The sequence below is a fragment of the Thunnus maccoyii genome, chromosome 8 (genome assembly GCF_910596095.1).
Source record: "Thunnus maccoyii chromosome 8, fThuMac1.1, whole genome shotgun sequence".
In the NCBI taxonomy this organism is placed as follows: domain Eukaryota; kingdom Metazoa; phylum Chordata; class Actinopteri; order Scombriformes; family Scombridae; genus Thunnus; species Thunnus maccoyii.
In genome coordinates this window covers 11873392-11893511 of record NC_056540.1, presented here as the reverse complement: position 1 = coordinate 11893511, position 20120 = coordinate 11873392, and the positions used below count along the sequence as shown (strand labels likewise).

The window sequence follows — 20120 nt, the reverse complement described above, 5'->3', positions numbered from 1 at the left end:
GCAGTGCAACCTCTGCCAGGATGTCTGGCTTTGCTCTCTGTCCACTCCAACAACAAACAGCAATCTGTGCCTCGCCAACTGACCTGTGAACTGCTGTAACACAAAGTCAAGAGTCCCGATACGAGACACGGGATCCGCAACTCGAGATAAAGCGTGTGACTATTTTAAAAAGGTATATTCAATCCCAAATCAAGCCACTGTCTAAACAGAGTACCCATTAAGATTTCTTTAGTATGTTTATCAGGTAGTTGATGAAGGGCTTCAAAATGTGTGCAGGTGAATTTGAAAAAAAAAAGGCTCCATTATATCAAACAAGTTAAGTTACAGGGAACAAAATCGGAATGGTGAGAGCAGAAATGAAACATTAGTGGAATTGCACTTTGAAAGGTACGCTGTATTTACTGGCAGTTGTATTTTCTTGGTTTGTAGCCCTTTTTCTTTTTTGCTGTAGGCAAAAGCACATGTGAGACTTTTTGTATTTGACTGGCTTAATAAATCTATTCTAAATGTCTAGTAGCATCTTACCCTGGTTATTCATATTCTTTGTGCATTTTTCTTGTAAGACAGAAATGTCAAGGGGCCACATCATCACCTCCCCGTGGCACGACACACAGTATAACAGTTTCCGGTAAAGAAAGGAGTGCGCAGGAGTGTGTTCTCATGATTTATTGGAAGTAATTGACATTTAGGATGTAATTGCTAGCAGGTCCTGTGTTGAGAAGATGACATGATGCTGTGGGAGTGTAGGGCGGCCTGAATGCACTGAAGAGCTGCCCTGAATCCCAGACTCTGAAGAGGCACCACAGAGTTTCTGTTTTCAAGCCTCCTCTTCATTCAACATGCCATCTTCATGCATCAGAAACTGTTACATTACTCTAACACCAATTCCCTTGTATTCTACTTAAGCTATCTTGTTAATTTCATTACACAGATCTAATTAAAAACCTGCTGTGTGAACATTTGGAGCAGGTGTTTGCGAATATCAGCTCGGACTACTGAGACACTGACGCTTGGGTGCCACCTCATCAATGGCTTCCCGTCAGGCCCCACCAGGAACTTTTCAAAGTTCCACTTGATGTCGTTGAGCTTAAGAGGCTCCCAGAACAATCTATCGCTGGGGTTATTGAAGCTGTCTCCAACCGGAGGGCAGGATTTCTGCATGAACAAAAAAAATATAAAAACAAAACAAGATATATGAGAGAGCAACGAATTCTGTGCACAGTCAAGTGAATAACGTCCACCCGACAGATCTATATGGGCACAAGACCAGCTTTTATTTGCAATAAAACCATTTTGTTGAGTAAATTAATCATTTACATGAAGGTAAAATGTTCTACATAATTCTTCATCAAATATAGCCAGCAAACCTAGTGAGAAGTTTTTTCAGTGGCTCAAAATATTGAAAAATCAGAGAGCTATTAATCAAAGTTATATTTGGAAACACTTCAAGGTGTTGGTGTTTGGCTGTCCTTCTGTGCTGGGAGGGAGCACATCTGTGCAATATTAAGTAAACAAGAACGGCCCAGAACTTATCAGCAGGTCAGATTATAAAAGAGAACATAGATTTTTTTTTACAGCACCCAGCCTTGAGTGACAAACGTTGAGATATACTTTTGTTTAAAGAGTTCGTACACAGCTGGAAAATGGCGATCGTAATGCACTTTTTTGATTTTAACTACTATAAACAGACTACCTCTGATGTATCATATCCGCAAGCTGTCCATATCTTGAAAGGGAAAACTTACCTTAAGGAAAGTGAAAACCTCTTGCTCATTTTTTCCATTCACATCACCTTTCTCAAACAGCAGGAAGTTTGGGACAAATCCATTGCCTGGTCTGACATGTCTGGAATCCAGAGAGAGAATGCTTATCAGTGGACATGCCTCTAAGCACTTTGTGCAGCCGATGCTTCATGAGCTGCGACTTGGCAGCTGCCCTGGATTCACTCCAAGCAGAGCAAAAGGACACAATCTACTGCGAAGACTTTGCTATAGATATAAGATGACATAAATTCAACGTGTGTGTGAGGCCACTACGAGAAACTGCCTGATTAAATGAAGTTTTGTTGATTGACAAAGGATTTACCATTATTGCAAATTCTTCTCTACATCCTGCTATGCAGATATATATTACAATATATACTGTCTAGTGAGATCATTGTGACTGAAATTTAGGGGATTCTCATATTTCCACATATTCTACAGGTTGAAAAAAATCCAATAGAAGACACTTTCAAGTTCCCAAAAAGCTGAAATTTAGGAGAAACAAGATTTTCACCTGACAGCAAATTATATGTACAGTAGCTCTGACCTAATTGAGGCTTGCAATGAAATAGAGAGTTTTCTCACTTTAAACCTGGCAGAATTTCATGTCTCTGCCCTGGTTCCTGTTTCCCAAACTGGTTGCATGGAAAGCCAAGAACAGTAAGTCCAAATGGTTTCATCTCGTCGTGTAGTGCATTCAGTTCTGGTAATAGAATAGAAAGATAAAATATTTTGGTTTTTTTGCATTGTTACACAAAATAATGGCGCCTGTGGTGCTGTTTCTTACCCACATACTGTAGGGTGAGTCCTCAGTATGTAGCTGTATTGACGAAGAGGACACTCTTTCCGATGTAGTCACTGAAGTTTACAGTGTTACTCCCGTTTAGGGTCTTTGCATTATACTTGTGTATGGTGCCATCTACGGAAGCGTCACAGTGCTGGGGGTACAGACACAGGTCAATGCAATGTATATTTTTTTCAGCTGCCTAACAGACAACACAGTCACACAGCACTTATTCAGTATAGTATTTGGCTCATAAATTATGCTTACGTATGCAGACAAACAAATGATTCACATTTTCTCACCAAAAGCTAGGCCTTGACATTGGATTTGCACTCTTCTCACTTTCTTACTAAACTAATATTTGATTATGGGTGCTGTGTTTTTTAACATGTCAGACACCCACTCATTTTAATGATTTTTGTTGAGTAATTTTCTTGGCATTGAAAAATAAAAAACCCTCTATTTCTCTTTGACAAACAAGAGACACCTACAAATTGTGTATGAGTAAATGTGCCCAGAACTAGTCATCCCTTATGTAAATCATGAATAATACAATAACAGACTGCCTGTTCATAGTCTTGTGTCTCTAGTTAATGAGTACTATGACATATGTATATAATATAATGACTTCTAAATTGTGTCCCAAATATATTTAATGTGAGGAAATACAATAAATGCTCATTAACACCTGTTTCTCTGAAAACACGTCATTTTTTAAAGAACTGTTGTTGTAATGAGCTGAAAAATGTTGGCAAGGCCCTCTGTCCTGGTTCCTGTGCAAACATCAACGTATGCACAGCAGCAAATGGATTCTAGGGCCTTAACTAAATAAACAAGACCCACTGGGGAGAGCTGCAACACTTTCACCTTTCTTCCCGCTCATACCTCTCTTGTTGTTGTTGTTATGTATGCCAGCCAAATGACATCTGCCCCATTACAAAACACAAGCCCAGTGTCAACAGACGAGGAGAACATTGCTCTCAAAGAGGCGGAGGCACTTGAATAGATTAAAAACTGCAGGCTGAGCTGGAACTGAGTTGATTTGTACCCACCTTGAAATAATATCCCTCTGTACTATACATTACAATTCAAATATTGACACATGGTATTTTACACAATTGACTCTACATATGTATAACAGACGTGATCCTGAGTGATGGGTACTGTATGTATAGAAAAGAGAAACTGTCAGAGTCATCCATGCTTGTAAAAGTGTGTAAACCACTAGGTGTTCAAGGTCAAAATTTGTCAATTGTAGCATTAATTGTAGCTGATATACCTTATTACAAGATAAGCAAAAAGTTTCAATCATACATAAATGTACTAACTTTTTGTTGTGGTTGATGGTCTCCTTTATTTGTGAGACCATGAAAGTTTACATAATGTCAACACCACATGGCAAAGGATTTAACCTCTGATGTAACTGTGTGGGGGTATGGGGTAACACCTACAAAAGCACCCTACAGCCATTGTGCATAATACAAAAAAGAGTCATAAGGATAGTAAACAATGGAGGATATAGCGAACACAGCAACATGCTGTTTTTATGGTCATATACATTGAAGTTCATGGATATAGTATAGTAAAAATAATTTATGAAGCAAGAAATAATCTACTATCAGGTAATATGCAAAATAGGTTCTCCAACAGAGAGGGGGGTTATAATTAAAGAGGAAATTCTGATTCAAAGAAACTCTGTGTTTGTGCCACTATGAAGAGTATGTGTATTTCAGTCTTTCAGTCCAGATCCATTGATCTGGATGTGAAGCTAAAACAAAGTACAAACATAAATCAGTTCAAGAAGATTAATATTAATATAACATTTTTAAGAGGTATATGGATGAGGAAGGGTTGTGTTAACTGTTTAAGTTTTATTATGGTGGATACATAGAATTGGGATAGTTGTTTATAAATCGTATATATGAGTTTATGGATGAGTAGTTGAGAAAGGGATAGGTATAAATAAGTGTATACCTCTTCCTACTCCATTTCCAACATGTAATATTTAATTTGTGTTGTTTATGAGAATTTGTTTATTGAGTTGTTGTATAGGCTTATTGTTTATTTCATTTTATTGTTATTCTTGTTTTGTTATTATCTGTTTTTTTATTTTTACATGTTCGAAATGAAATTGAAAAAACTTAATTACAATGACAAACACTACAACAAAAAGCTATTTGTTGTGACTATCATAAAGTTAAAATAAGGTGTCTATATAATTTTATCTGCACAAGCCTCATCAAATCCAGCTGGTGAGAGACCATTAGTCTGGTTACTAATTATTATCAGCACTTATAAGCCATAAAAAGAGGTCTGGCAAGCACATATCCTTGGTGTCCAAAATTTCAGGTGCTTTAATTGGGCAAAGAAACAGCTAAATGATTTCATCTGTGGAGAGGAACATTCTCGAAAGTCCTAACAACATGCCAAACATGAATTGATGCTGCCAATTGGCATGCACCCACCTTTGCAGCTATGTTATTGTGATTTAGCTCTTTTGTCAAGTTCAGTCATACATTAGTTTGTCAACCCTCTTAACATACAAGTTAAATTATGACTAAAATAGACAGCAAAACATGCACATAGGTTAGTTACGACTCTTGATAATTACAATCATTGTCAAACAACCATGACATGTATTCTGCTACATCTTAATTAAGCTTAATACAGCACAGATGTGAACTGGCATTATTACAATAATACCTGATGTCATGCAATTTAAGGTTGTCTGTCTGATCTGTCTTGGGGACAAAAGCTGTGTCCCCAATTGGTAAAATGCTGATTTTTGAGTCAGTGGTTAAGGTTAGAGTTAAGGTTAGGGTTAGGATTCGTAGTCACCAGGAAATTAATGCAAGTCTATGTAATATCCGCAAAATTGACAACATATAGGACAACATGTGTGTGTGTGTGTGTGTGTGTGTGTGTGTGTGTGTGTGTGTGTGTGTGTGTGTGTGTGTGTGTGTGTGTGTGTGGAGAGAGAGAGAGCAACAGGTACCTGGGTGAGCGGGAATCCAGCGGTGCAGGGTCGCAGCAGGCTGAGCAGCAGCACAGGCAGGAGGATCAACATCATGTCGACCTTCCACAGACGCGTTGTCTGCTCGCTGTGAATGTATGTCCGCTTCTCCCTCAGGATAAATAAACTCCTCTGCTGGTAGGAGGAGGGGTGGAGGGGTGCCACAGCTGGCTGAGATAACGCCCTCTGCTGACGCAAACTGCGCAAGCAATGACAGGCCTAAATAAAAAGATGCATGAATGAATAAATATATAAATAAATAAATGCAGTATAGATCAGAGTGCTTAGGTAGAAAAGACAGATAGTAATAACATAATGAGGAACCAGTGCTCTTTATGGGGCAAATTGATATCACTGTTTCTTGTTTATTATGAATAACTAAATAATGTCCCCCCTTAAAATTCCCTAATTCTGACAATCTGCCAAAAATAAAACAAGCACAGTTGGTTTCTGTTCTTGTCTTTCATTCTGAGCATGCCAGGTGCTTAACCTACTGTGAACATTCATAAACAGCATTCATTGAGATTGTTGAGGGAAAAAAAATACATGGAAAAAGTAATGAATAAAAGGTTCTACTTGGAGTGACAAGCCGGTCCTCGCTGAATCTTGACGGGTACAAGATGGTAAGCGTCACCTTTGCTGAACAGATGAGAAATACTGTTGGTTTAATTTTTATTCATGGATCATTTCCCCTCTCCCGGATCAGCTGTTGCCATGGTGAGCTGGTACTTGGCTAAATGCCCTGTGGGTGGCTGACAGGCCTCTTCCCAGGACTGTTTCTCAGCAATGTTGATTGTGACTAATGTTTTACACAGTGTTCACATCAGATGTGTGTTATCCCACGAAAATTAAGCACCACGGCAACATGAAAATGGCAAAGCAATAATGCAGCAAAATTTAAGACAAAAAAAGATAAGACTCAAGAAAAAGAAGTGCAAGAAAGCAAAAGATGTTTAAATGTTTGAATGAAGAGTCTGAATTTGGTCAGTTATTACTCTGTATTTTATTCCTCTGACTCACACATTGCCAGTGCATGTGCTCAGCTTGAACATGTAGTTTTATATGAACTTCCTCAACTGATCTTATTTAATACTGAGACGTAATACTAGTTTTATAATGGTATGACTGATATTTACCTGTCAGGGACTGGTTTGCATGCATAAATGCACCCTGTGAAAAAGAGAAAATCCACCTGTTATTTCTGTAATATTGCACAGTTCAATTTTATTTTGTGAATTTGTCTCAACTTAAAGGGAAAACATGCCCTCAAATAAAAGTGATGACCATCAAGTTGAACAGCACATAGACAGATCCTTGAGATGCTACACAAATGGTCAATATTTAAAAAAAACTCTTTGATAACTATTACAGCAACCATGGTGATTTTAATGACATGCAGGTACAGAACTGTAAGACTGATATTCAAATGAAACTTTAGGCCTTTTTCATTTACTTGCTCAGCACAAACTTAAAAAGACAATGCAGGTTTATTTACATGCAAAACTATTCTGGTGTGGGTACAGCTGGATCATGAGACAATGGCCTCAGGGCACAAACATAATAAGGTTGAAAACTGCACTGCACTTCAATGTTATTCAAAATACTATGGGACACTATACTCATAGAGAAGAAAACCTGTGATTCCTGTTATATTTTCTCAAAGTTGACCTATTCTACTATCAAACAATATTTCATCATCAGAGTTTGTGGAGCTGTTGTTATGTCAGTAGCTGCAGTTTAGGACAGGTTTAAACTTGTGCTGTCTGGAACAAAATTACATGGTCTTTTAAACTCTATTGCTGTGTCCTCAGAAGCTGAGGCGTAAACCGAACCATCTGAACCCAGTTGCTGTGTCCTACAGAAATCACTTAAATGCCACAGGAGACCATTGTGTCAGAGGTTTAGCTTAAACTTACTGCGGATGTGGTTTAAGAGAGGTTTGAGGGCAGGTCTGTAGGGGCCGTCTTCACAAATTGTCTTATTTTACAATTATGGGTCCTCCTAAATGGAAATTAAAGTTCCTATCAAAGAGTTTCCCCATAAAATGTATTCATAAAGCTGCTGGGAGCAACTTTTATTGAGGGACTGAGTGAACTCCTATGCTAAGAGGAGGGGCGAGGTTGACCCTGCTGCTATGGACGAATTGAAACAAAAGCACAGGGCGGAAAGCGACAGCCTAATCCCATGTTGCGGCAGAGAGGGGAGGAGTTTCTTGCACTACAGTCAATGCCCTTTTGCACTAGTGTCTTGTTTTACAGTTTACATTGTCTTTTCACTACTGTCCTGTCTTATAGTCTATACTGTTTGCACCACAGTCTTTGTCTCTTGCACTATTATGTTATGCACAGCTTTGTTCAGTTTACATCCCTATGTTGTGTATTTTATGTCTTACACTGTCTACCTGTGTGTTGCACCATAGGCTCCTGGGAAATGGTATTTTATCCCAAATGTATACTTGTATATGGATGGGTTGACAATAAAGAGAGTCTGAGTTGCAGAGTTGTGTCCTGATCAATGAATAACGATCAGGACACAACTTTGACTGAGCTCTTTCTTTCTACATCAGATGGTCACCTCCAATAGTAATCCATCTATTCATCCATCCATCCGTGTAGGGAGCCCATTTTCAACTCTCACCACATGAGGTCGACACTGAGCTCTCCGTTATCCGTGACGTCAGCTCCAGCGGTGCCGACACAGAGAGCTCTCGGCTCGGACTCGGCTGAGCTGGTGAAGAGATGGCGTCCCTTCTGCAGCCAGATAGAGTTGTCTATCTGGTCCGTGGAGAGAAAAGGATCAGAGCCCCCATATCTCAGCTTTATTTCTGCCGATACTGTAGTGAGCTACGGTCTCTGGAATGTGTGTCTCACGAGGTACGTTCACGTTATGCTTTGATTGTGATAAGCTCGCTATTAGCCAAGTCAGCAGCTACTTTGTTGTTAGCCGGCTGGCTAGTAGCTTTGACAGATGGGCGGGATTTGTCCAACCATGTCGCGCATTGTATGGCCGAGCCGCTTGTCAATCAACATTTTGTCCAACAGTCGCGTAATCTCATTGGCTGTTAGCGACGGTTTAACCCTTATTGGAGTTCGCGTTATTCTTAGCGGCTAATATGCTAGCGCTTGCTAATGGAGCTAAACGTTGATGTTTATAACGGTTATAAAGGATATTTACATGAGCTGAGTGTCCGAACAATAAATAAAGATTGTTTTAACCTAAGTCTACCTCCAGATAGCTTTCTTACTGTCAAAATGCAGCTTGTTAACGTGGCTCACAGTCACCACACCCAGAGTCATATAGCCTAGATTTTTCCTGTGTCAACCTCACATTCGTAGTCTCTGATTTTTCTACATTTTGGATCCAAAGTTGAGATTATTTTCCACCAAGACTTCTTCCTAAATAATTCCATCAGTACACTTTTGTTGTCATCGCACCACTCTGCCCAAATTAAATGCTAACGTTGTGGGTGTTGACACTGATATTTAGGAAACCGATGAAAATGAAAGAATTAGATGCACATTTTTGAAGTTAAAAAAGTGTAAGTTTAATGAAATGAACAACAGAAATGCAAATTGGATAAAGAAAGTTTTTGTCTCCCCTTTTCAGTTAATTATTCCATTTCATAATCCTTTCAAAAACAACTAAGAATGGACAAAGAAAACAAAATCAACTTTGGGAGAAGTAAAAGCTTTCTTTCCTTTAATAGACTTTCCACTACAGTATATGGAGATGCTGCTACTCAGTTAGTCACATACATATATTTATTGTCTTCCCTTGTACCTCTCTCTCTGATCAGGTGGACTCCCACTATTGCCCGAGCTGTCTGGAGAATATGCCATCTGCAGAGGCAAAGCTCAAAAAGAACAGGTGAGACTAACCTGCAGACCTGTAGAGAAAGCTGTATATCAGTAAAGTGGTCATAGCTGTCTGGTCTCCCCTACTTTGGCATATTTATGTAATTAATTTCCTTTCCTCCATTTCTGTGCACTCCAGGTGTGCCAACTGTTTCGACTGCCCATGTTGCATGCACACCCTGTCCACCCGGGCCACTAACATCCCAGCTCCTCTGCCTGATGATCCTACCAAGACTGCGATGAAGAAGGCCTACTACCTGGCCTGTGGCTTCTGCCGCTGGACATCCAGGGATGTGGGAATGGCTGACAAATCAGTTGGTGGGTCCTGACATAATGTAGACACATTCATGTGGTCATATTGACAATATTTCCAAACTTTTAACAAAAGGAATAAGATGCATCAACTCTACCAATGCACCATCTTCTGTCAAAGTCCTGTTCCACAGTTGCTCATTAGTTCAGCTCAGAAATAAAGCTGGTATGGGTTTTATTTGTTCTTTATGACTAAAATGTCTAAGTATCATCTTTTGGTGCATTTTGTTCACTGCAGCTAGTGGTGGATGGCAGGAGCCAGAGAATCCTCATAATCAGCGGGTAAGTTTCTCTCCTGTGGTCATTTAAATTCTCTCGAGTTGCTCACATGTTTCCTGATCACACATTGATATATTTTTGAATAGATGTCTCTTAGTAAATCCCCCACACACTTAGCCGGCCTGAGGCAAAAGCAAACTAAGCGGTTGCTTAGTGCCTCACGAACAACAGTGGTCCCTCAAATGAACAACTTAAAAATGCTCTTTTTATTTGTCATCATTTAAATTGTTGTTAAAACAGATTATCATATATTTTTACATCTATTGCAGAGTACCTCACATTCACAAATATTAAATAACAATCATCTGTATTAATAGTTCCCTTTCAAATGTTATTTACTGACCTCAAAGTGTAACCATACAGTATGTTGTGCTACGACACTGTTGGTGAGACATTGTTGGGAGAGGGTTGGCATAAAATACATGGAGTATCGATGACCATCTCTGGATCGAATTTTTGTCCCTACAGATCAACAAGCTGATCGAGTATTACCAGCAGCTGGCTCACAGAGAGAAGCAGGAGAGAGACAGGAAGAAGCTGGCCAGGAGGCGACAGTGCATGCCTCTGGCATTCTCGGTACTCTGCTCCCTCTGAGCTCAACAGTTGCACTCAACCTTTTGAAAACTCTGCCCTGTCTTCTTTAACCTTTTTAAATGTCAAACAGCCTGTTGTCTCATTGTAAATGTTACAAAATGTGCAGATACTATTGGAGAAGAACTTTTGTCAGCATTTGCTTCTAAGAGACTGATTTGATACAGAAGCTCACCCTAAATCTCAATGATATTACCAAGGGTACACTCAATATATGCACTGTTGAGGATATTATATGATTAGTGCACCTTAAACCAAAACAGGTGGGAACAATTTGCTATAACAGCTGGAGTAGTTTTTGGAGTTGGAGTGCCACATGTCCACACGAAGGCAGATAAATCTGAAAGCTCTGTTTACATGTGAAACAAAGTGTTTCAGTAGTTAATTTGGTTGTTGTAACTGACATATTTTTCTGTTTCTTTTGTAAAACACTCTTGAATAATAATTGCTGAGCTGGACTGCTTGCAAATGTCTGCTGCAAAGTCTTCATATACATAAAGGCAAATCAGTGACAACACCTGCACAATATGGCATTTAAACAAAGTTAATTTACTGCTACAGAGTACCTCACTGTGCCTGCGAGGTCATATGTCATCATTTTGGAAAAACTTGGCTTTGCTCGTCTACTCTCCAACAAGAGATCCACGTTTTCAGATATATCCTTTCTTAAGCACGTTTGTTATCTGCACCATTCTCAGGTGTAAAAACACCATCTTTGTGTAGCTGGAAGGCCACAACGGAAGAAAAGTGGTTTTGAAATGTAGTCGTGTTGGTGCGGGCACGGTCTTCATGCTTCTTGAGCTTGTTGACACATTGTTTACACCTCCTGCATTCTGCTTTTACAATATTTAACATTCAGTACTGTGAAGCGATATTTCCCATGGTGTATCAGTAGCATTTTCAAACACTTAAGCTGTGATGCCCTGCAGTTGTTTTCCATTACTGATGCATTTCTGTTGCTCTTGCATGTCACCATTTGCCACTAATGTTTGCTTAATCACTTTGGTTTCACCTGGTTCTGTATTCTCTCTTTTTTTCTTTGCTAATGCACTCTGATATTTTGGTTTTGACCCCCCAGCAACACACTATTCATGTGGTGGTGAGTTGTATTTTTCACAACTTGGGTAGTCTCGTCTTTACAGGAGCACTGTCATCTCTGTATCTCTGTTCATGTCTAATATGTTAGCAGTGACCTCACAGATCACATGAATGTCTCCGTGGGTAAATGAGAGATCTGCACAATGGGAGCCTTTCTGTTGGTTAGAGGGAGAGAAGAAATACAGTAGTGTAACCAGATCAAAATATTTTTAATACTAATCAAGTCATGAATCCCCAGACTGTCAGAGTTGATTCTCTCCCACTGTACTTGGCAGAAAGGCTCCTGTTTTTGTCTCTTACCACAAGACAAACACAATTGTTTTTGGCTTGTTTTAGTGTTTATTTAGATGTCAAATATCTTTTTTCCTCCTGTTTTGTTTTTAAAAGTTGTCAGAAGTTCCCTTTGGGGCCCTGACTTAGTGTTAAAAGTAGTCTGTAGCAAAAGTAGTTGTAGATTAAGTAATTACATACATGCTATTTTGAGTCCTTCATTTTCAGAAGGCCAAATGTTTGATCATGTTGTTTCCTACTTACTCAGGAAAAATATGGCCTTGGTACCAGACTGCAGAGGCAGAGGCCTGGAGCTCCCATATCAAGTCTGGCTGGTCTTTCGTGAGTCGTCTTTTGTCATATACCTGGAATTACTGCTCTTACTCCACACATGGAACATTTGTTTTCTATCAAATTCATATTATTGGTGACTTAGATAGATTAAAGTGATTTCTTACCTTCCAGCAACCATTGGTTTTTCAGTGTGCCATGAAAATCAGTTTGCAGAGCCTTGAAACTTGGCTTGAGACCTGTAGGTAATCCATTACAGTGAGCAGTTCATCACCCTTATTTTCTCTCAAAGTTACATCATCAGCACTGTTTATTAATACAGTTGTGAGCAGGGATCATTTTTAAAGCTGTCCTCTGTGTAGTGTTCAATAACCCTGGCTGACATATGAAAATTAATAAGCGGCTGCCAAAAAAAGCTATATTGACAAAGAATGTTGGCAAGAAATCACATCCAGGAGACAAATGTAAAGCAGACTAGAAAAAAACATACATAAATAATGTGACTTTAGTTGCTTCTTACTTTTTTAAAAGTTGCTGCACAGTAGGCAAGTCTCAAATCTCGGATGTTATAGTGTCTTTTAAGGCACCAACACTGAGTCCCGTTTCTGAACCTCATACCATGCAACCGTTATGTAACTCGGACATGAAATAAAGCTGTTAACTGTGATGGATTACCTCAAATTAGTTTTGCAAATTAACGAAAAAATAGTTTTACTGAATTCTGGAAAAGCATGAAAGTATTTTTTAGCCAATTATAGACGAGTGATAGAAACGAGTGAACATTCAGTTTATATTAAATGCCATTCATTATAGCCTTAAAGAGGGTGAGGACCAGAAGGAGATCACCATTGAGCCTGCCCAGGCCCTTGATGAGGTGGAGCCCCTGCCTGAAGATTGTTATACCAGGCCCATCAGTTTACCGGAGGGTAAGAGGTTCTCCAACACTCACTAAACATTACTAATAATTTGAAAATAATGATTTTTGTAAGGAGCTCTATAATTGAAATTTTGTTGCCTCCTCTCAGTGACCACGCTGCGCCAGCGACTTCTGCAGCCTGACTTCCAGCCTGCGGGGGCGTCTCAGCTCCACCCCAGGCACAAACACCTCCTGATGAAGCGCTCACTGCGCTGCAGGGTCAGTGAGGCTTTTACTGTCCTTTCAATCGAAGGCTGTTGTTTTTATGTGGATCACATTTAGATAATAATGTTTTTCTTAATTTCCTCCTCCAGAAATGTGAGCACAACTTGAGCAAGCCAGAATTTAATCCTACTTCAATCAAGTTTAAAATCCAGCTGGTGGCTGTGTGAGTATTGGTCATCAGATTCTGTCCTGGACATCTGTTTTCATTACGTAGTTGAACATTAGTTTTTAATGAAACATCTAAATCAGCCTGAAGCCTGATGCAGTTTAATTAGATTAAGGTCCTGTTAGCCAAGCTTATGTTCAGGAAATTCTTCATGCAAAAATAGCTTAATATTAAACATGTATTGTTATTGTTACTTTTAAATTAAAATAAACTTTTTGTTTTTGTTTTTACATGATTAAAATTGTCTTCTGCCAAATAGCAATGATAATGTTCTGAGGAGTTCATGGTTTGTGAATGGTCGCGTTTTAACTCATACCACCAAAGACGCTGTGAATCCCCAAAGATGGTATTAATTACAAAATGTCTAGAGTGACTGTTTGTCACAGTAAATACTTATTATTGTTAATCTTTTTCTTTGCCATGGCATATTGCATGGAAAATGTTTTTCAGTCCAATCAACTTTATTTTTGTTGTTTTCATTTTAGCTTTTGAACAAATTTAGTTTTTAATGCTTTCTCAAATGCTGTAAGTGTGTTTGAATGTTACAATGTGTTGATCGGCTTTCTGTCTTTTCCTCCTACAGGAGTTATATCCCTGAAGTGAGAATTATGTCCATTCCAAATCTCCGGTACATGAAGGTCAGTTTGTACAGCATATTGTTTACACAGAAATGTATTCTTTTCTTCAACGACTGTACGCTGCTTTTAAAGACCTGGCTGACTCAGCAGTAGCAACGCCATTTGAGCTCAGGTCGACATTATTACATTATCATCATTATTGTCCTTCAGGGAAATTTGCCTTTCAGCCTGTATCACATACCCAATACATAAACAATCAACAAGTAAAAGCAACAACAAAAGCACATCATAAATAAGATGATAAAAGTATATTACAACCAAGAACAGAGGCCAGTATGAAAGTGAGAATGATCAACATCACAAGTCAAGATATGAAGCAATCAGAGATGTTGTATCTCACAGTACTTGTCAGTACTGATACAGATGTTAATCAGGAGAGTCTGGAAAGCACCTTGCTTTCCTAAGAATATGTTTGTACCTAATCTCCCTGATAAGGAAAAAATGTTGCAATCTATACCTGAACAAAAATCCCTGGTCCTAAGATATTTACTGAACATCAGAGCACTGCATAGCGTTTACAAATGAACTCAATCAGCTTTACAAGGTAATTTGGGTTAAATTGTGGTCTTTTTTCCCCCCCTGTCCATCTAGGAAAGCCAAGTGCTGCTGACCCTGACCAACCCAGTGGAGAACATCACCCATGTCTCATTGGCTGCTTGTGAGGAGGAAGATCCTGATGACATCAATAGCACTGCCAAGGTATTAAACTGTTTATTTTTCCTTTCCTAGCAACAGTACAAACATTGACAGTCTGTTTGACACAATCAGTGTCAAACAGACTGTCAATGTTTGTATCTTCTACCTCTACTGACACTAACACAGGATAAAGAGATAAAGAGAGCTGTTTGGACTTGCTTTAAGGAGACTTACAGGGCCAGTGTGTAGGACTTAGTGGCATCTAGTGGTCAGGTTGCAGATTGCACTCAACTGAATACCCCCCCTCTCCCTCCCTCCCATTAGTCAATACCTTTATAAGACGACAGCATGTCAAGGCTATGTGTCAACCAGCTTGTTTTGGGGTAATGTATGGCTTACAAACAGAATATAAAGGATGGGCACAGTTACAGATTGTGGTAGTTGTTCACCATATGCTTGTTAATTGCTGCACGTTATGTCAAACGCTTCTCCTCCAGTGTTACCAGCTAACTTAAAGAGTGTGCAGGGTGGTCGGCTCCTTCACGCTGCCCGCTCCTTATGGAATAGGTAGCCTTCACATGGTCTCATATGCACAGCAGTTACGGTCCCATTTTACCTCCATCTGTCAGCTGTCACATGCACAGAGGAGAGTGCCGTGTTCCAGAGGAAGACAGTCTGCTGAGCCGCCTGTTGCCAGCAGCCACTCCGAGGCTTCTCATTGACTACAGGCTGTTTGTCTTGGCCTCTTTAGTGATGAAGTCATGGGCCAGGCTGGGTAAGGACAAGCTCCTGGCCAAAACAGAGCGTCTTCATGACCCATTTCCGTTCGCATTACGGCCAAACAGAGAGTGCAGTTGTGTCATTCTGCATGATCTGATATTCAAACACCTGGAGGGCTGTGTGAACCACATCCAGCCACGCTCGGTTGATTTGAACAACCAGCTCTTCCAAAGGCTGTGTTCACTCACCTCTTAAATAGTTTAGTTTGCTGATGACTTAAAGGGTACAGTACATTCAGTTTACACACAAATGCGATCCAAATATTCTCACACGGGATGCATATTTGTCTTTATTTTTTAAGCAAACATTAATCGAGGTATGTACAAATTTTGGGAAACTGTCATATAGAATTCATCAAGAGATACCGTGGTCATAAGCTTTGCAACCTCCAAGAGCTGCTAGTGATCATTTGAGAACTGAAAATATCATTATCCGGTACCCCGATATTAGTACTCACAATATAACTGTCTTGGTCCGTTCACTAATGGTTTATTTCAGAACTGTGTGATTCTTAAATGTAATCCTGACTCCAGAGAAGGAATGTGTTCAGACAGCTGGAAAGGCTTCATGCAACACAATCTCTGGCTCCAGAGAGGAGCTAAAACCATGTTAATAAATTAAATAAAGTTTAGTATTTTTACCTTTTAAGACATAAATCCACATTAGCGTGTTTCAAAAAAACTGAGGAGCATCATAAAGATCAAAATCTTGGTTGGCCTCACAGCAGTCTGAAATGATTGAATGTTTGAACTGCTTTTTTCTTTTAGGTCATAGTACCTGGCAAAGAGCTGGTCTTGGCAGGCAAAGATGCTGCTGCTGAGTACGACGAATTGGCTGAACCTCAGGACTTCCAGGATGACCCAGAGTAAGTTAAGAAAACACACACACACACACACACACACACACACACACACACACACACACACACACAGAATTAATCGTGTGAACTATTGCGAGGCAACTTTTAACCTTATGTCCATCTCCTACACAGTGTTGTTGCCTTCAGGAAATCCAACAAGATTGGTTTCTTCATCAAAGTGATCCCTCAGAAAGAAGAGGATGCAGATGTCACTGTTTCATTTAAGGTCCGGCACGACTTCCGCAACCTCGCAGCTCCCATCAGGCCGAGCGAGGAGGGAGCTGACACCACCACTGAGGCCATTTGGCTCACCCATCACGTAGAGCTTAGGCTGGGACCACTCGCTCCCTGAACATGAATGCTCAGTTTACCCTCAAACAGTCCCACAATCTTAGTGTCGGGTTCTTTGAGCTAACTGGAGGATTGGTTTAATTTAAAAATGATTTCTGATTCTGCTTATTAATATGAAAGAACTATTTGAAATCTACTTGGCATACAATTGATCCAGAGGGAGTTTTGTTGTTGTTTTTGTTTCAGCACTAAGTTGCCTCATCAGATACATTGTGAAATATATGATATAAAGCTCCCTATGCTGCCCAGTTTATAAAACAAACTACCTGAGAAGAGCATCAAGTTCAACTTGACTTCATGAGAAGTACTTTAAAGTACTGTAATCATGATAATATACTGTATTTCACCACATCATCCTCTTCAGTTTAAACACTTTACCATCTATTATTACAAACTTAACATAAACTGCAAACAACCACCAGTATATACACATTTATTAACTTATTTAAAAATAAGTTTTATTTCGTAGGAAAAAATCTGCTTTTGCTGTTGCAGGAATGTGAAAAAGCATTTATCACATAAGAGTATTTTCTTTGAAGCAAAGCAATTATAACCTCCCAGTCTCTCCACTCTTACTCTTACAAGTACATTGTGTTTCATTAAATGTGTGAGCTGTTTTGTGGAATACTCGCCTTTGCTGTATGTAGCAAATAGTGCTCAAAGATAAGAGTGGTTGTATGCAATAATGTAACAGCAAGGAGATCACAAGAAACTTTGTCGAGAATAAAAGATGAGCAGAATCGGAAATCATAACTAAGAACAATCCATACATTTCCCAACTGTGCAGCACACACACTCTTCTGCGCTTTCGTATCCTTGTCACCCTCCTTTTCTGCAGACAACAGTATCGTATTAACTCGCATGCTTCAGCTATAGTGAATATTGCAACCGTTAGTCATCGCAGTTACTGATTCTGTACTGTATTCTGTTCAACAACGCTTGTTCTCTGGGGTGACGGTGACACCCGCCCAGACAGGGAGGATCGTTTTACTATTGTCTGAAGTCACACAGTAACTTTCTTGGCACTATGGAGAGGGTGTATAAGAACCTCTGCAAATTACTTTAAGTACAAAGTGTTCATTGGTTTAATGTGTTAAGACACTATCATTTTCTTCTGATTTAAACAAATTCTTTTGGTTTGTAGGATTTACTGACTTCTCTGTCAGTGTGTATTGTAAGCTGCTGTCATTTTTGGTTTTCAGTGTGTAAACTTAGTAAAACAGAGCCTTACAACACAGTTAATCTTCTGTACTGGCTAATAAAAATAATGTGATACTGTAACTGATGTCTTGACTTTTTCAGTTTTTTGTTTGTCATGAATTGTGCTGTACTCATTCTCACCACAGGATGGAGCTACAGGGAAACAGTTTTTATTAGACAGTGGTTGCATTGGGGAGAGCTGCTTTGGGTAGACATCAGAGGAAACTGGCATATGTGTTCCAGGAGATAGTCTTGAATTCTTCTGATGATATTCTTCTGAGGGTAGTAATGCACGAGAAAGCATAACAAATGGATCTAGACTATAACATTTTAAAGAAATCCAAGCAAAACTAAATGCAGTCTCCAGGATATGAGTCATGACAATGAAATGTCTGCTTGTCAACAATAGGAGCAGATAGTAAGAGAGCGGAATTAGTCTGTACACATGGGAGTGTTTATATCCTCTGAAAAAAGGCAGATCAGATATGTGGTGCAGGCCTGTTGCAACTCTCCAGTGAGGCTGTCTGCCGTGTAAACAGATCCACTCAGTCTGGGTAATAAAGCCATGATTTTCTTTTATCTCTGGCAGATATAAACAGTCCAAAAGAGTGGCCTGTGCGAGAGCCATAAATCACCAATGAAGATGAGGTAATAAAGCACTCATGGGGTTAGTCTGTGCCACTGAAACTCAGACCCCCACTTCAGGCACAGCTGATGGTAGCGGTAGCTGATTTCCAGTGCACACAGCAGAGGTGAACTACCTGCACTTTCTGCCATGTTGCTCATATTTTATTGAACAATAAATAAAATTAACTAAGCCAAACCTGGATATACATAGTCATGGCCATAATTTAATTTAGATAAACAGAGGAGACAGTGATTGAAAATGACACAATTGCATATGGCTGTGGAGATTTATTCAGTAATCTTAACTGACTCATGAACAGACCTTGAATGATTCCCAAAAACACCGTCTGGAAGAAAAATTCTGGATTCCTCCAGTCAGGATAATATTTTCCTGGATCAGACTAGAATTATTTCATGCTCAGCATGTTCTTATTTGTAGAACCCCATACTGTAAACAGCACCGAAATTTGACCCATGATCATGTTAGGTGGATTAGAAATGAATATCAGGGTTTTCTAGCATAAGTAGTTAGGTTACTCAAGGATTTTATTTCTGTCCTCTCCTCTTCTTCTGTTTTCCTCTTTTGAAGACTAACATCTTTATTTATAAAGATAGACCCGGCCAGCCTTGACCAGATGAAAAATTCCTCACTGAATTACAAGTTTGACTGCACCCAGGACCTTTCCACAATTACGTCATTGCCGAAACCGCCAGTAACTCACCCGCAGAAGAGGCATGACACAAGCAAGCAAAAGAGGAGAAAAGCTACACCTCAGCAGAGGCAGTAAATTCTCTCCATCTAATAAAAAGACGGGAACTAGAAACCTGCACGACTGTCGTTTCTCAAAGTAATACCCCTTTCTTGAATCAACTGTACAGTGCGTACTGTACGAGCATGAGAATAAAGGTGTGTTTTGTCCATTAGAACTGTCAAGTGGATGGATATTGCCAATGTAATCCTTAGAGGAGTCTCTATATTTTCCCCAGTTTGTGGACCACAGTGATTTGGACATGTTCTGTTTCTGGACATGCAGAGGAGAAGTACAAAAGATCCAAGAGCTCTTTTCATTCACATCCTCCTTTTTTTAGGTTGAGCAGTAAGCCTGGAGGTGCCCTGAGTGATTAATCACCTCCTTCATTTTCTGCTCACCAGACCATCATCTGGTTAATTAGAGGTAATTGATGATGTCTACCCAGATGAATAACTCTAGGCATGTGGGCTTCCAGAGCTGGGAAAGCCAAACCTGTGAAACCTTAGCTTTTCAGGGGGGGAAAAAAAGTCATTCTCCATCGATACTCATTTTGTCATTGTCTCTCCATCTCCCTCCATTTCCTCTGGCTTTCACTCTCAGACTGCATTCTGATGGCTGTAGGTTGGTTGGAATGTTGACTTTGGACGCCTGGTTGAAAAAGATCGCTCTGAGAAAGCAGCTGACCGTCGACACCCCCTCCGAGCCCCCGTCTGCC

General features: G+C 39.7%; 2 protein-coding genes across 3 annotated transcripts; one reads left to right on the top strand and one right to left on the bottom strand.

Moving 5' to 3' along the window:
* Positions 1-651: 651 nt before the first annotated feature.
* Positions 652-6164, bottom strand: gpx3 (glutathione peroxidase 3). The gene is made up of 6 exons (XM_042419225.1): positions 6137-6164; positions 5543-5779; positions 2551-2701; positions 2349-2466; positions 1746-1845; positions 652-1155 (listed from the first exon to the last, which is right to left on the bottom strand). The coding sequence occupies exons 2-6, from the start codon at positions 5615-5617 to the stop codon at positions 934-936; spliced, it is 666 nt and encodes a 221-aa protein (XP_042275159.1). The 5' UTR covers positions 5618-5779; positions 6137-6164; the 3' UTR covers positions 652-933.
* A 2069-nt stretch (positions 6165-8233) lies between these two features.
* On the top strand, positions 8234-18111 carry dctn4 (dynactin 4). Of its 2 annotated transcripts, XM_042419454.1 has the most exons (14): positions 8234-8433; positions 9357-9427; positions 9554-9732; positions 9965-10008; positions 10474-10581; positions 11675-11695; positions 12233-12306; positions 13069-13181; positions 13281-13390; positions 13486-13559; positions 14146-14200; positions 14792-14899; positions 16384-16481; positions 16608-18111. In XM_042419454.1, exons 1-14 carry the CDS (start codon positions 8299-8301, stop codon positions 16825-16827), a joined length of 1410 nt encoding a protein of 469 aa, XP_042275388.1. In that variant the 5' UTR covers positions 8234-8298; the 3' UTR covers positions 16828-18111. The 2 variants fall into 2 exon arrangements, with proteins under 2 accessions (XP_042275388.1, XP_042275389.1); XM_042419455.1 differs by lacking the exon at positions 11675-11695 and having other exon boundaries at positions 8235-8433.
* The last annotated feature ends 2009 nt before the right edge of the window (positions 18112-20120 follow it).

Coding starts and splice junctions, on each gene's coding strand:
- dctn4 (XM_042419454.1), top strand. CDS start 8,299: ATGGCGTCCCTTCTGCAGCCAGATAGAGTTGTCTATCTGGTCCGTGGA. Junction 10,582..11,674: donor GCATGCCTCTGGCATTCTCG/GTACTCTGCTCC, acceptor TTGACCCCCCAG/CAACACACTATTCATGTGGT. Junction 12,307..13,068: donor TCAAGTCTGGCTGGTCTTTC/GTGAGTCGTCTT, acceptor CATTCATTATAG/CCTTAAAGAGGGTGAGGACC.